General features: G+C 41.8%; 1 protein-coding gene across 40 annotated transcripts in view; it reads left to right on the top strand.

Moving 5' to 3' along the window:
- CCDC91 (coiled-coil domain containing 91) overlaps window positions 1-16,980 on the top strand; it is a 102,573-nt gene that overhangs the window by 44,067 nt on the left and 41,526 nt on the right. For 13 of the 40 annotated variants that reach the window (XM_088669415.1, XM_088669404.1, XM_088669403.1 and 10 more), the window contains one exon: window positions 11,667-11,744. The exons of the other annotated variants lie outside the window; for them this stretch is intronic. In XM_088669415.1, coding sequence (XP_088525541.1) covers window positions 11,667-11,744 — 78 coding nt within the window. The remainder of the gene's footprint in view (window positions 1-11,666; window positions 11,745-16,980) is intronic. 40 annotated transcript variants of the gene reach the window in all.

Genomic DNA, 16,980 nt, shown 5'->3' with positions numbered 1-16,980 from the left:
TACCGGCAGGCCCTGCGCCCCATGACAACATCCGAAGGCCCCACTCAGCTAGGCGCTGGGGAGGATTGCACTCTGCACCATGAAGAGTCAGGCCCAGGCTGCCACTGGGCCCAGCCCTGGTGGCAGCAGCAAGCAGCTCCGGCTCTCCCAGCCCTACCCATTGTCACCCCACCACCACACTTACCTGACCTGGGGGTTCTGGGTAGCAGGTCAAAATGGGAGCCTCAGCAATTGCCCTCTCCCGCCAGAAAGAAACCAGAATTGCTCTAAGAAAACACACATGGCAAGAAGGAGCGCTGGGCCCTGGTGGGCCACCCCCTTGCCTGCTTGTGATTGGCCAAGCAGATAGCCAATCAGGATTTTAAAAAAATAATAATGATGATTTTTTTCTTTCACTTCTCACTTCCATCTGTGGCCCCCTAGCCTTGTGCTGTGGCCCCCCATATATGTGATTTTCACCTGTGGCCCTCTTGGAATATCCTGGGGGGCCCCAAGGTGCCATATGGCCCCCGGTTGGGAACCACTGATCTACTCCAACCCCCTGCAATGCAAGAATCTCAACTAAAGCATCCAAGACAGATGGCCATCCAGTCTCTACTTTAAAACTTCCAAGGAAGGCTAGTCTACCTCTTCTCAGGGAAGCCTGTTCAATGTCAAACAGCTCTTAACCACATAAAGTTCTTCTTGATGTTTAGTTGGAATCTCCTTGCAGTACTTGTAACTTGAAGCCATTGGTTCAGGTCCTAGCCTCTGGAGCAGGAGAAAACAAGCTTTTTGTTCAGGTACCTAGTGCCTGTGTAAATAATATTCTATTGAAAGTTTTAAAGAGGCTAAAAGTAGGTTATATATTTGGTAATCTGGCTTGGTCCATCCCCCCATTATTCTGATTTTCAGCCATTATTAGTAATCTGAAAGCAATGGTCATCAATATAAGACCTGTGGTGTGATCATATTTTGTATTAAGAAAAAGCTTGGGGCCTTCTTTTTACTCCTTCCCTACTCCCAGCTTTTGATAGTCCTCTCAGATTCAAAGGAGGCTTGCTGTGTGAGATGGGTTGAGGCTGGTGGGCCAAGAAGCATGTGCCCAGAGCCCCCTTGAGCGCATACAGAAAACAGTGCAGGGTGGGTCTTTTATTTATTTATTTTTAAAAAACTAATTTCACATAAGGCTTTCGTTTCCATCATTCATAATTTTTGAAAAGAATTTTCCAAAGGAAATTCTAGCTGGGCTAGTATTTAAAAGTTCAAAGTAACATGACTAAAAGTTTTAAGTCACATGTCAAAGTAAGAGTGGAAAACTTTCTGAAAATTCAAGTGAACATCTTGTTTTTATTTATCTCACTTACAGCCCACTTTACTAAAAATGTCAGCTTGCCTGAACTATTTTGTTCTTTTTTAAAAAATATTCATAACCCTGATGTTTGCTTTCATGTAAGAATCATCTCATTTCCTTCATCAGCAAGGGATGTGGGTGATTTGCTCAGTCTTGCACGCAGAAGTTTTTAGATTCAATCTCCACCAGCACCAGTTAAAGAAAGACACCGACCCTGCCCCACATTGACTGACAAGGGCTTTCCTTGATCAGAGTGATCATCACTGGAATAGGTGGACCAGTCTAATTCAGTGCAAGGCAGATGATTTCCTATGTGCCAGAAAAATGTGTCAGAAATTTAGTGAATGTTGCCATTGACCAATAATTCTTAACGTTTTAGGAAGTCCTGCAAGAAGTAGCTGAAATGTTTCTGGCTTTTGACAGAATTTACCAGTACTATGGTGAATATTCTTCACTTGGAGATAATGAAAATTAGATTAACAATAATGTTCAGTGGAGGCTTCAAACTTTACCAGGCAGTATCTGATTTTTTTGACATTTGCCTGTGGGCCTCTTAAAATGCAAGGAAAAGTCCCTATCAATAAATGTAGATTCTGACATGTATGATACGACTTTGACCAGTACTTTGCAGTTTGACCAATTAATGGTTTGCATGAACTTGATGGTTTGCTAAGAATTTTTATTTGCTCTTCATTTTAGGTATTGAAAACTGAAAGGCAGTGCATATTAATCTATGGTGTATTCTAGACTGGTATAAACATTAATATATTCCAAACCTGACTGCTCAGCTCATGTTTTGGTACAGTTTTTGTAGCTTTTTTTTTTAAAAAAGGGACAAACTGCTTGGAATAATTTAGTTATAGAATGTTTAAACAAAATAAAAGAATTAGGCATATTAATTATTTTTAGACATATTAAATTCTTTTTATTTTTTAGCTTCTTAAAAGCATTGTGGTTTGTGGATAAGCACTTTACGTTCAATCAAATTCAATGGAAAGGATTTTAACTTAACTCTCCTATTGGAATCAAAAAGTACTTGGCACTGGATGGATCATATCCTATATGAAATGCATATTCTATTCCTCACATCTTCCTGTTTCATATGAATATCCCCCCAAGTTTAGGATTGCTCTTGGAATATTGCTTTCAGCGGGGGAGTGGGGGCATAGTAACACAAACCCTTTTAAAAAGCATTTTAGTACATCCCTTTTAAAAAAGGAGCTTGTGAAATTTCACAATATTTTTAAACACATTTTTATTATTTGGAAACACCCCCACCACTACTACCCAGGGCCTCCTCGGATAAGAGCTGTAACCTAGGAGGATTAAACCTCACGCATATGGTACACAGACAAAATCTATTTATACTAAATGGTCCCATGCAAGGAGATTATCCAGGCCAATACACCTTTTGGTCAGGTCAAAAACTCTCAGTCATTGATTATTGCATTGTCTTGCCAGAGCTGATCCCCATGATTATGGAGTTCAGCGTAATAGCAAGATCAGAAAGTGACCATCTCCCAATGGTCTTAAGGTGTGTGCTGCCTTTCAACCAACCATCAACTCAATTCAGATATAGACCGACCTTAATGACCGATGCAGGGCATAAAAAAGCTAAATGGAACGACCAAGTGAGCGCACTTGTCGCAAGTTGCTATAAATCAGCTGAGAGCCAGGTCTTGTCCAGAGCAATACAGGAGGGATGTACAGGAGAGGCGACGAACAATATAACTGTATTTGCCCAATATCAAATACTTATAAAAAGACTTCAAGAATTTGTCACAAAAACACACCCAGATTCCCTAACGTACAGGATACCTTCTAAAAAGTGGTTTGACCTAGAGTGCATCACCGCTAAAAAGACACTGATTAACGCCTTTATCAATCATAAGGAAGATCCCTCAAATAATAAAAGACAACGTATGATGGATGCTAAAAAAAAGTTACAAAAAACTATTGATTAAGAAAAAATGCCTTGCATTTAAGCAACATTGGCAGCAATTAATTGAAGCTACGAAACTAAAAAATCCATCAATATTTTGGAAATTAATCTCGGGCCATCCAGTGACAGCCTGGCAATCTCACTTTCACGCTCTGTATGGGGAAGCTATTACTGCAACCCATTCACTAGATATACCGGACGACCAACTACAGCCATGGCCTGTCACCCCATGAGATACATACACTGATAGGTATGATGGAGAACGGGAAAGCTCTGGGTAATGACTTCCTTCCAATGGATCTGCTCAAAATTGATCCTGACTGGTGGGCTCCTGTATTAGCTGCTCTCTTTACATTTATAGATGGAACAACTCAGATTCCCGATGACTGGGGGCTCTCAATTATCTATAAAAAAGGTCCTAGGGATGATCCTGCAAATTATAGGCCTATAAGCCTTTTAAATACCACCAGTAAACTTTACGCCAGATACCTGAGTGGAAAATTGTGCGATTGGATGGAAAAGGAGAACATATTAGATGATGCGCAGGCTGGATTTAGACAGAATAGATCCACCTTAGATCACTGCCTGACCTTGCAACATTTGGTCGAAAAATATTCCATGCAACATAACCCTCAGCTCTTTGCAGCATTTGTTGACTTCAATGCGGCCTTTGATTCCATCCTAAGAGTCCAACTCTGGGACAAGCTCAGCATCCTATCGATAGATCGATGCCTGCTCCTATTAATATACAGCAATACACGGTTACAAGTAAGATGCAACTGGGAGGGGCAGCTATCTAATACCATCAGATCATATGAGGGAGTTAAACAAGGGTGCATTTTGGCCCCACATCTGTTTAAAATCTACATAAACCCGTTAATTGCGCATCTGCAAGGAGCAGACACGCCCCAAAACTGGCGGATCAAAGGATACCCATTCTGTTGTACGCAGACAACAGGTCATCTTCTCCCAGACGTGGATAGGCCTTCAAAGAGCACTTACCAAACTCACTCAATACTGCAGAGAGGAACAATGAATTGTGAATGATCAAAAAACTAAAATTATGTTTTTTTCCAATAAAAGGAAAATATATAATTAGCACATTGACAAGCAAACCATCGAACAGGTACCTTCCTTTAAATACCTGGGAGTTGTTTTTCAAGCCTCCAGGCTATTTGTCTATTGCTCAAAGAAGCTCATCAGCAATTGTAAGCTTCTAACGATCAAAGGGAGGGAATTATATTCCAGCTGCTCTTGAGACTTCCGGTTCAGCGCCAGCGTCGATCGGCGGGGTTTTGTCTCGCTCCGAGACAGCCTGCCTTCGCTAGAGGGGGGGAGGGCAGCGGGAGCAACACTGCGCCCCATAGAACCTCGGGTCGAGCGTCCCGGGGGCAAATTGCTCAGCAGAGCCCCAAATCCTAGTAAGTGCACCGGGGCAAGAAGGGTCGAAGTCGCGGGGGCCATTTTGAGCGCCATCGTTGCTCTAGCGAAGGGAAGCTCCGAGCCGGAGACGGGGAGCGCTGGATTCTTCCAAAGAAGAAATTAAAGAATTGGACTGTAAGTAATTCGGCTATATAATTTTAAATTTCAATTCGGAACTGGGAGAGAGAGGGGGAAAAAACGCAAGCCATCTCCTCCCGCCGGTGGTTTGAAGAAACAGTAAAGCAAATTCCCTAACCGGGGGTAAAAAAGACTTTTTAATAAGGAAAACCTCAAAGACGAAAGGGTACCCCCCCTGGAAGCAGGGTGAAAGGGGGAGCGGATTATACAAAAAGTAAAAATCCCCTGCAAAGAAATTGGAAAAACCCTATTACTCCCTGGAGATCGGCAGCCCATCTGCCCCAGCGAGAGGATTGAGATTATAAAGAATAAGAAAGTTGGATTTTATTATAGACATTTTAACATCATTTGGAATTTTATATGGAAAAGACAGCCAGTTGGCTCTAAAAGTGGATGAGAAAAACAACAGTAACTATTTCCCACCATGCAAGATAAGCGGTGACCTTGACAGGACTGAACGATTCCAGCAAAAAGATATTCCCCTGAGTTCCAAAAGACTGTTCTGGAACTCTTGAAGTGTTTAAAGAGTGACATTATTGAAGAGTATCTACAATCACAAGATTCAACGCAGCATACTCAGGTGGTGGACTGTGAAACGGACCTTGTAGAGGACTCTGCAGATGAGGAATATACGAACTTTGAACAGAATGAGAACAACAAAGACAATGCTCGAGAAAATAGTGATAAAAACTGTGAGATTATAAAACAAAATGATGCCCACCACGACAGAGAAGAGGACTCTTTACTGCAAAACAACAAGAGGATTGTCCTCCTTCTTCGAAGGGGACGACAGGAGTTGGTAGAACTCCAGATTTACCACAAGAGAAAGGAAAAAGGCAATCAAAGAAGAATTGAAACTCAGGGGGGTTTCAATGAGGCTTGGAAGATGAAATATGGGGGGAAAGGGGTGGGATGAAGAGAGAATGTAAATGAGATTGTTAAGATGGTTTAACAGGTTTGAAACAGGACTGTGAACTGGATTTCGCTGGAAGAAGGGGATGTTAGTTAACGGGGAGGGCAGGGCAGTTGGAGAATAATTATATTATAAATTAGAATTGAGAGATGAAACAAAGATTTAAAAATTAAAGAAAAGTCTAGTGAGGGGTAAAATAGGTTAGGGTAGAAAAAGAATTGGTGATAATATTAGAGTAAGATATTCTATGAAAGTGATAAAAGTGAATTTTAGAAATTGTATGATAAATTGAAAGGAATTATCATTTTTTCAATTAAGGTTAGTATAATTGGTAAAGATGATTGGAGATAGGGAGAAATGAAACTGTTAAGATGATTTAAAATAATGAAAGTCGTAGAAGGGGGAGATTGGGGAAGTCCCCTAAAAATAATGTTATGGACAATGAAAAATTATGTATTTTCTTTTTTTTTCTTTTTTTCTTTTTTTTCATGTTTTTCTTGGTTTCTTCTTTTTCCCTTTTTTCTTTTTGTGGGTTTTGGGGTGGGGGGCTAGGGATTTCATTTTCTAATTTTTTTCTTTATTTTTTCTACATATGACAAGTGTATGGAATGTTGGCTGGGCGGACACCCGGCTCTGTCTTCCCCTGTTACTCTGGGGCCCACCGGTGGCAGGGGTGGGCGTTGGGGAGGGGAGGAGGGGTAGGGGAGAAACCCAGCCACTTAAAACGAACCACCTTCGACTATTTGCTCAGCATGGGTCTTTCTTGTGGCAGGAGGGGACTCATGGGGGGGATGGAAGAAGGTGTGAAATTACGACTGTTTATTTCTCTGTATTTTCTTTCTTTATTATAAAATCAATAAAAATTATATTTAAAATATATATATATTCCAGCTGCTCTTAAACTATTTGTGGCTAAACCATTAGCCCAATTACTTTATGGTGCACCACTTATGCCTACTGCCAATCTGGACGCATATGAAAAAAATCCAATCAGGGTTCCTAAGAACAATTTTCCAAATGCCAAAATGTGTGCCGAACGCAGCTCTTCGATTGGAAACAGGCCTACATAGAGTTGAAGCAAAGGTATGGCAATTTGCCTTTTACCTGTGGCTAAGACTTAACAAGACACCCACTGACCTTCTCCCTCTGATAAACTGTGACAAATTCCAATCAAGTTGGGAGAAGAGCATCCTTAGGACGCTGGCCCGATACGGACTCTCAGCAGGGCATTTCCTAAGTCTGGAAATGGGGAGGGCGAAAAATATAATCAAGGAAAGAATCCCACAGCTGCCAAGTTATCCCTTTTTTAAAGGGATTTCCCCTTATGCTGAATAGGCTTCCTCGCGAGAAAAGGGAAAACTTGGCAGCTATGGAATCCCCGACAACGAATTACAAAATGATTTTACCAGGCTTTCTACAAATTATCAACACCTGTATGACCATCGAAAGATTTATTTGGCAAATTACCTTAAGTCGGTAGATAATCCTAAACATCGCTGGGCATTTTCTAGGGCCCGCTTCAATGTTCTCCCCTCAGCGCTATTAGCTGGTAGGTATAACAAGACTCCCTTTGATCAAAGATCAAACAACAAAGAGATTGAAACAATTGGGCATGTTTTGCTACACTGTTTGTTATACCAAGAGACGAGAAAAGAGCTAATTGAACCGCTCCTAGCCAAACAACCCAGTCGATCAGGAGAAACTTACACCAGTTATCTGCTAGCTGGCACAGATATAGAGATATAGGGCTGTAGCTAAATATTGCTACTTGGTGACAAGAATAAGACATGCCATGACGAAAGCAACCACCAAAGATAAAGATCCTAATTAATTATAATTCTGCCTTCTTTATCTTTCCATAACAGTCCTGGATCCCATTTATTCTTCACATATATTACTATCCCTCTCTTTTTTCTTTCATCCGAAGTAATAAATTCCATTCCCAATTTATCATTTTTTAATAATCTCTCATGTTTTTTTGTTACATGGGTCTCTTGGAGACAAATCACACCCCATCAAGGAGGCAATTAGCCTCGGCTGGAAACGCTTGAGCACACATACCTCTGTCTTCTCTCTTCCCGGGACGCTGAAGCAGGCTGTGGATCTGGGCCGCATAACCATTTGTTAGCAAACACCATGGGAGACGCCAGGGCTCCGTGCCCTCCCAGCCGACCTGCTGGGTGTCTCACCCTCCGGTGCAGCTTGAGATAATGACCTAGACCTCAATAGCCTAGGCACACTGTTGCAGAGTCTACGCAGCCAGAAGCGATGAGAGAGACGGTAGTGGCATTATTTACAATCATTTATTAAGCGTAACTCAGGAGAGAGAAAAACATGTCCTCTCCTTCATGATCAGCGCAGCAGAGCAAAAGCAAAAGCAATACACAACGGAAGTGCACAGACATGTGACATACACATCTGTACGTCAAAGTGGAACTGAATTCCCAACAGAGTTCACTATCAGCAGATTGATGGCAGAGCTAATTACTTTAGCATATAAATCTTAGGTCAACCACTACTCACAGGGGTTATGGCAACCTTTGTACGATCAGCGGCTACCATGAACATCAACATCTTATTGGAAAACATGGATGCAGTTCTTTGATATAGTAGTAGGCTGGATAAGGGCAAATTGGCTGAAGCTGAATCCCTAGAGACTTTGTAGGTGGGGTGTGGGTGTGGATGGGGTTTGTGGGCCTGGGATTTGGGCATGTTGCCTTTTCTGGACAGGGTTACATTCCTCTGAAAGAACAGATACTTTGTGCAGATGTGCATGGATTTATCATTATTTCTGGAGGCACAGGACACAGTGCAGTTTGTAATGGCTCCACTAGCCTCTGCCTCCAAGTGTAATATTTGTAGGACTGTTGAGTTCATGTATACAGCTCTGACAAAGGCACACCATGAGGAAAGAAATAAAATTCATCTCTGATAGTTCTTGGGCTTTTAATATTTTTTATTAAACATAACTGCATTTTCTCCTTCACTCATAATATTGGCACATTGATCAGAGGGAGACCTTTTTTATTTAACTTGAGCAACAAATCAAGCTATCAGTTTCTTTTCCTGATCTGTAAGCCAGCATGTAGCTATAGATTAAAGTGCGATATTTAAAACTTGGCAAAATTTTATCTTTGATTAGCCAACAAAGCTATTGAAGGCTATGCCAAGTTGGAAATTTAAGAGCATTTTCTAGGGCCAAGTTTACTTAACTGCCATCAGTTTGAACATTAAATCTTCATTTTTCCCAGTCGCTTGTCCTGCTTATTATGATAAAATGGAGATTAAGTGAATTGGAAGAAGGAAACATTGGATGACAAACCAGGATATAATTCAAACCGTTACTCTGGATTATCTACTATTCTGAATTGCAATAATGTTCGCAAACATTCTCAAATACTTTATTTAATACTGAGTAGTCAACTATTAAGAGTGTCTGCTCTAGAGAATTGTCCTATTGTGTGTGGAATCAGTGGGAATGAGTTAAGAGGTTGGTCCATGATTATCTGCTCTATTTTTGGATACAGAATTGAAGTTGCCATGAAATTAGGATTACATGTCAGAAGGGTGTAACCTAACACACTTGAAATGGAGCCATGTTCCTTAAAAAGGGACGCCAACTCTCAGACCCCTGTTACGAACAGAAATACAGGATTTGGCATTACTACTAAACAAAATGGGCACCACTGAGATCTACAGAAATCTTGCTTGATGGGCAGTTGTTTTGTGGTTTAAAATCTTACATATACATATTAAAAGCACATGTCTTGAAGTCCTATGGTCATTTTTTTTTTACATTGAAGAATTCTTTCCTTTCCCTTGCCAAATTTGTGCTCCTCTGATTTCCTTTTACAGCGCCATATTTCCTAAACCACAAGAGAAGGCAATGCCTTTCACAGAAATGTTTGTAGAGAATGAAAATTTTAAAATAGCCATGATATGGCGTACAGTAAATTCCAAAATTTTTGAAATAGGACAATCATTAGAGATTAGAAAATAACACTTTTGAATGCTCAAATTTTATTTTAATAGTGCAGCAGCTGCAAACCCTGGGTAATCAGGCTTCTGAGTCCCATGTGGAACTTCTGCACCTAGAAAAGGCTTCTTCCTTCAGATGTTATGGCCCATCAATACAGTGTCAGGAGGAGATGCGTGACTTGGGGATGTGGAGAGAGCTGAACATACAACTCTGCTGCCCCTTTCACCACACCTGCAACACCTGCATTTTCACACAAGTAACTACTAAAAAAAAATGGTAGTTTGTTTCTTTTGATTATATGTGGTAAAAAAAATCTTTAAAACTGCAACATTTGCCTAATACTGATTTGCAATTGACATCTATTTGTTACTAAATTGTGTGTTTTATTTTATTTTTTAAAAAATAATTTTATTGATTTTCTTTTCTCAGAAGAAATATCCAATATCATTACTAAACATTCATTTTTCAACCCCCCCCCTGTTGACTTCCCTCAACTTCCATTTCTGGTTGCTACATAAAATGCTACATTCTGGTGTTTTGATTCTTATGGTCCTTTCTTTGTATCTGAAGAAGAAATAACCTCCCAGTGCCTTTTTTGCGATTTCAAAAAAATTATTGTCATCTAATAAATCTTTGTTCAGTAAACTGCTGTGTATTTTTAAAAGTTGTCCTTTTGTTTGCCATGCATTTGGACACCTTAAGACACCTGATCACCTTATAGGTTCTATTCTAGGTGTGTTCTGCTTTTTTTTTTAAAATGTACTTTTCTTACTCTGTCCTTCCTTTAATTGGTTCTTGAAAGCTACTTTGGAAATTTTAAATCAGAAGATGGGATGAAATGTTTCAATAAATAATAACTGAAATAAAAATAAATTTGGAGTATCAGCTGCTAAATGTCATGACAGTTCCCATCATTCTGTTATTTTTTTTATTGGTTAGGGTATATACATGTGATAATTTTAATAAAATTATTGTTGGATAGCACTACCCATGTTTGGCTTGGTTTGAAATCTATGCTGAATAGCTCTGGACTGGCAAATCAAAACACCTCCTAAGAGGTTTAGTTTGCCCTAAGCATGTTTGCTCTAAGAATGTTGATGTTTGAAAAACTAAGTTTAATTTTTACTGAAAAAAGATGTGCTGCAAGTACCTAGAATTACAGTTGGGCTTTGTAGCCAAGGTTTCTACTAGCCAACTGTGAAGCCCAGTCCTATCATCCATTTAATCGTGGATATTGACTGCATATCCTTACTTACTTATCAAACCTTTATTAGGCATTTTACAAATAAAACCATAAAATAGAAAATCACAATATAAAAGCCTTGAAATATGTATAAAACTGGCAGCAGTTGGCTACGTCGACTGATTGTGTATATATATATATATTCCCTGTTAACCTGCTCCTTGAAGGACTACTACCAAAAACTCGGCTACCCCCGCCGTTACCCTTTGGTCAATATCAGATAGGCAGAATCTCACACTTTCACCTTGCTGGGGTTCCAGACCACCCAAAAGAGGGGACAGCACACGTTGACGGAGCGTATTATACAATGGACAATGAAAGAGAATATGCTCTACAGTGTCCAGGACATTCATAGAACATCTGCATAATCTCTTGTTTCTAGGAATGTTTCGATATCTTCTCCTGACAAATGCCGAGGGAAAAACATTCAGACGGGCCAACATAAAAGCCCTACGTTGGGCTGGGATTATTAACTTAGTGACGTAATTGGCTCTGCTATCTAGGATATTTAAATCATAGAATATAGGGGACCAAATTTTGTTTACAGCTGCCACAATATTTTGTCTCTCGACATCCTTTAGTCTAGTTAGGATATTATGGAAAATGTATTGCTCACTAGAATTGTACATGGGCTCCAACTCGATGCCTATAGATTCAATCTTTTCCTCAAGGTACTGATACCACCTTGATTTATAGGAGTCCTGGAGCAAATCAGCGAGCAGACTTGATGGGGAGCAGCGAAAATGGCAGCGTAACCAAGCCCAATATTCCACTGTGTGTATGCCTATTTATGTTGGAGGACTGCATATCCATGTCATGGCTTTTTATAAGCACACAGATTGCTCCTGCTTCGTTCCTTTCCACTTCAAACCAGGGATTGTGGTTTACTTAACAACAACAAAAAGCACCCCACTGTTGGTACACCAACAACCAACTTTGGCTTTAGATCACAGTTTGCTTAAAGTGAAACAAACCATGATCTCTGGTTTTGATGTAACACTTACCCAAGGATTGTGGCTTGCTGTTCCCACTTGCTAGCAGAGAGAAAGAGATCAATGCATTTACTGTAAACTGTTAATTATTACAGTACTTTATGTGACTAGCAGGTACACCCATTAACTGGTAAAATTGATGGAGTTATATAATTCAGTGCTCTGTTATTTCTGAGTAGACGTATATAGGATTGTGCTGTCAGACATTTTGCAAGTTGCTGAACATTCGACATTTCTTTTATACATTTAGCCTGCGGTCATTCTGCAGCTTTTGATCTCCTAAAGGTAAATGTAAAGAGACCCCTGACCTTTAGGTCCAGTCGTGACCGACTCTGGGGTTGCGGTGCTCATCTTGCTTTATTGGCCGAGAGAGCCAGTGTGCAGCTTCCAGGTCATGTGGCCAGCATGACTAAGCCACTTCTCCTACTCCTTTTCAAATGTGTGACTGTTCTGTTTTACACAGAAATATATGTGCTTTATATATGTTCAAATATTAAGCAACACCTACTTTGTTGTAGGGGACGCGGGTGGCCTAGGGCTTGCCAATCAGAAGGTCGGCGGTTCGAATCCCCGTGACGGGGTGATCTCCCGTTGCTCAGACCCTGCTCCTGCCAACCTAGCAGTTTGAAAGCACGTCAAAAGTGCAAGAAGATAAATAGGTACTGCTCCGGTGGGAAGGTAAAAGGCATTTCCATGTGCTGCTCTGGTTCGCCAGAAGCTGCTTAGTCATGTGGCCACATGACCCAGAAGCTGTACGCCAGCTCCCTCGGCCTATAGAGCGAGATGAGCGCCGCAACCCCATAGTCGGTCACGACTGGACCTAATGGTTAGGGGTCCCTTTACCTTTACCTTACATTTTTATTTGACATGAATGTTACAGTGTGGGGAAATACAGTGTGTATTTTGGCTAGTAAGATGCCTATTTTAAAATTGCAGTTTTCCATGGAGGAATCTTGCGGCACCGTAAGGACTGCCATATGTGTGTGGCATGGATAAAGTCATATATGCATACGTAGGAGCTTACCATGGAGTAAGTTCCACTGAGCTCAGTGGTGCTCACTTACGAATGCAGTGCTGCTTACTTTTGATAACACTGAGTGCTATCAATGACCTTCAGCAGCAAGGTGACTTTTAAGCTTTTTCTTAGAAATAATAAAAATAAAACCTTACACAGGATGGCTATCATTCAACTGCTAGCCTGAAGTAGTCAAAATCCATTAAGTTAGGAAACAGGCTATCCATTCTCTCATTGGCTGCAAGGGTTGCTGATGGAAAGATTCGGTACTTAAAAACAATTTAGCTTTGTTTTTCATCTTGGAATCATAGAATCATAGCATTGGAAGAGACCACAAGGGCCATCCAGTCCAACCCCCTGCCAAGCAGGAAACACCATCAAAGCATTCCTGACAGATGGCTGTCAAGCCTCTGCTTAAAAACCGCCAAAGAAGGAGACTCCACCACACTCCTTGGCAGCAAATTCCACTGCCGAACAGCTCTTACTGTCAGGAAGTTCTTCCTAATGTTTAGGTGGAATCTTCTTTCTTGTAGTTTGAATCCATTACTCCCTGTCCGCTTCTCTGGAGCAGCAGAAAACAACCTTTCTCCCTCCTCTATATGACATCCTTATATATATTTGAACATAGCTATCATATCACCCCTTAACCTTCTCTTCTCCAGGCTAAACATACGCAGCTCCCTAAGCCGTTCCTCATAAGGCATCGTTTCCAAGCCTTTCACCATTTTAGTTGCCCTCTTCTGCATACGTTCCAGCTTGTCAGTATCCTTCTTGAACTGTGGTGCCCAGAACTGGACACAGTACTCCAAGTGAGGTCTGACCAGAGCAGAATACAGTGGTCCTATTACTTCCCTTGATCTAGACGCTATACTCCTATTGATGCAGCCCAGAATTGCGTTGGCTTTTTTAGCTGCTGACTCTGACTCACTGTTGACTCATGTCAAGTTTGTTGTCTACCAGGACTCCTAGATCCTTTTCACATGTACTGCTCTCAAGCCAGGTGTCTCCCATCCTATATTTGTGCTTTTCAATTTTTTTGCCCAAGTGTAGTACTTTACATTTCTCCCTGTTAAAATTCATCTTGTTTGCTTTGGCCCAGTTGTCTAATCTGTTAAGGTCATTTTGAAGTGTGATCCTGTCCTCTGGGGTATTAGCCACCCCTCCCAATTTGGTGTCGTCTGCAAACTTGCTCAGGATGCCCTCAAGCCCATCATCCAAGTCATTGATAAAGATGTTGAATAAGACTGGGCCCAAGACAGAACCCTGTGGCACCCCACTAGTCACTACACTCCAGGATGAGGAGGAGCCATTGATGAGCACCCTTTGGGTTCGGCCAGTCAGCCAGTTACAAATCCACCGAATGGTAGCATTGTCTAGCCTGCATTTTACCAGCTTCTTTACAAGAATATCATGGGGCATCTTGTCAAAGGCCTTGCTGAAATCAAGATAGGCTATATCCACAGTGTTCCCTTCATCTACCAGGCTTGTAATTCTGTCAAAAAATGAGATCACAGCGTTTCTTTCTAGGTGCTCACAGACTCTTTGCTTAATGATCTGCTCTAGAATCTTTCCTGGTATTGATGTCAGGCTGACTGGGCGGTAATTATTTGGGTCCTCTCTTCCCCCCTTTTTGAAAATAGGGTCAACATTTGCCCTCCTCCAGTCTGCTGGAACTTCGCCTGTTCTCCAGGAATTATCAAAGATTATTGCCAGTGGTTCGGAAATCACCTCTGCCAGTTCTTTTAATACTCTTGGATGTAGTTCATCTGGCCCTGGAGACTTGAATACATCTAAACTAGCCAAGTATTCTTGTACTACCTCCTTACTTGTTCTGGGCTGTGTTTCCTCTGCTGAATAATCTGCTCCATATTCATGGGCGTACCCAGCATAGGGCAAGGGGGGCAGCTGCCCCCCTAGAAGCAGGGCAGCTGGAGAGGACAGGCAGAGACGCTGCCTGCTGTGCTCTGCCTCAGCCTGCTTGGCTGAAGCGAAATGGCAGCAGCGGCAGCGAAGCTCCCTTCGTTGAAAAAAACCTGGACCTGCGGGTTCCGGTTTCCGCCTGCAGGAATGGCGGACCTGTTTTCCATCTCTCTGACCTTCGTAAGGAATTTGGCGGTTGCTAGGGGAGTAAATGGCAACCCCCTACCCTCTCCGGGGGTTACGGAGAGGGGCCGCTGGCCCGCGATGCCCCCAGACCCACTCCGACTGTTTTTGGAGTGGGGGGAGCTTGGGCTGAGCACTTACGAGGGCCAGGACTCCCGGACGCTAATCTGCATGGCGGGGATTTCCATGGTTAAAGAAGATAATTAGGCTTAAATCTATGGACATACTTCAGAAGGAGGGGAAGAAGCGCTGTTTACTGCTGAGAAATTTATGCTGCTGAGGGAGAGGAGTCAAAGACTGTACTGCATCTGGAAGAAGGATTGATGGGGACGGAGCGATAAGGGAAGTGAGTTTTTATTTTTTTTCTTCATATTGTTGCCTCGTACCTTCCCGGACGCGATGTCCTGGCTTGTTTGGAGTGAAAGAGAAGCAAAAGACTGTGTGAGTTGAACTTTATAACTGTTGTTACTGAGCATATTTTTTAAAGATGTGGAGTTGCCGATGAGAAAAGCCCCCCCCCTAGTCGGACGGAAGGAGTTCTGTACGCGTTCGGAGGATTTATGAGCTGTGACGCACTTTAAATTGGAGCAGCGACCTGAAGCTAAGTTCAGCTATAGGGCAAGGAGATCCATTAATTTACCAAGAGTTTATGGTTTGATGTTTGGGTCTCCTGCCTGGAAAAGCTGTAAATTCTATAATGATCGTAAATCTTCATGGCTATGAGAGAAAACGAAAGTGATTTGAGCTTTTTAAGATGGCGCTGCTTCGAGCTGCTTCGACGCAACAGGGAGCTCCATTAAGAAGATTTATGGGGAGGCTGGACTGATTAACTCACACAGGAGAAAGAACATCTGTGAAACTTTGTTTGATATTTATCTCAGCAGCTGGGAAACAATCGGATGAAAGTGGAAAACATCTATGTGACTGTAAGGGGAAGATCTGGATTATTATGAACTTGGAGGACGATTTGAACTTTAGAAAAAAGACGGCAGTGGACAGTTGCGAGGAATTCCCAATTTCTTGAAGCATGGGAACCCAAATAAAAAATTCTTTAGATGATTTGGCATAACATTCGGTTTGATTGATATATATATGTGTATAATTTGAAATATTGAATGTGATATAATTGGTTTTAATTGGAAAATTAATAAAAATATTTTTTTTTAAAAAAAAGAAAAAAACCTGGACCTGGACCTGGGCTAACTTCAGCCCACACTCCTTCAAGTCACAGTGAGCACAGCACAGAAAGTGCTGCCCCACAATGCTCCGCGGCACCTCATTTGCTTCGCTGCTGCTGCCTCGTTTTAGTCACCACTACCATTAAAGGAGCGGGCGAGGCAGGAGTGCAAGGGCGAGGCTCTGTGTGCTGCATTGCAAATGGCACCCTTTCCTCTGGGGGGCGTGGACGTTGACCATGCCTCCTGGGGGATCCTGGCCACGTCATTGCCAGCTAGCCAATCGGGTGGCTGGGGGCGTGGCTGGTGTGCCCCCCTAGCTTTGATCCTGGGTACGCCCATGTCCATATTCTTCAGGTTGGGCATTGTTTTCTTTTTTGGAGAAGACTGAGGCAAATAAGGCAATGAGGAGTTTTACCCTTTCTCTGTCCCCTGTTCGCATTTCACCATCTTCTCCTCTAAGTGACTCCACTGTTTCCTTGTTCTTCCTTTTGCTACAGACATACCCATAAAAGCCCTTTTTGTTGATTTTAACCTCTCTAGCAAGCCTGAGTTCATTCTGTGCTTTAGCTTTTCTGACCTTGTCTCTACACGTGCTGGCTGTATGTTTCAGTTCCTCTCTGGTGATTTCCCCCCTTTTCCATATTTGGTACATATCTTTTTAAAATCTTAACTCAGTTAAAAGTTCTTTAGATAGCCACCCTGGCTTCTTTAGGCACCTTCCA

The sequence above is a fragment of the Zootoca vivipara genome, chromosome 5 (genome assembly GCF_965207765.1).
Source record: "Zootoca vivipara chromosome 5, rZooViv2.hap1.1, whole genome shotgun sequence".
Taxonomy (NCBI): domain Eukaryota; kingdom Metazoa; phylum Chordata; class Lepidosauria; order Squamata; family Lacertidae; genus Zootoca; species Zootoca vivipara.
Note: the sequence above shows the minus strand (reverse complement) of the source record. Positions and strands in the feature narration are given on the sequence as shown.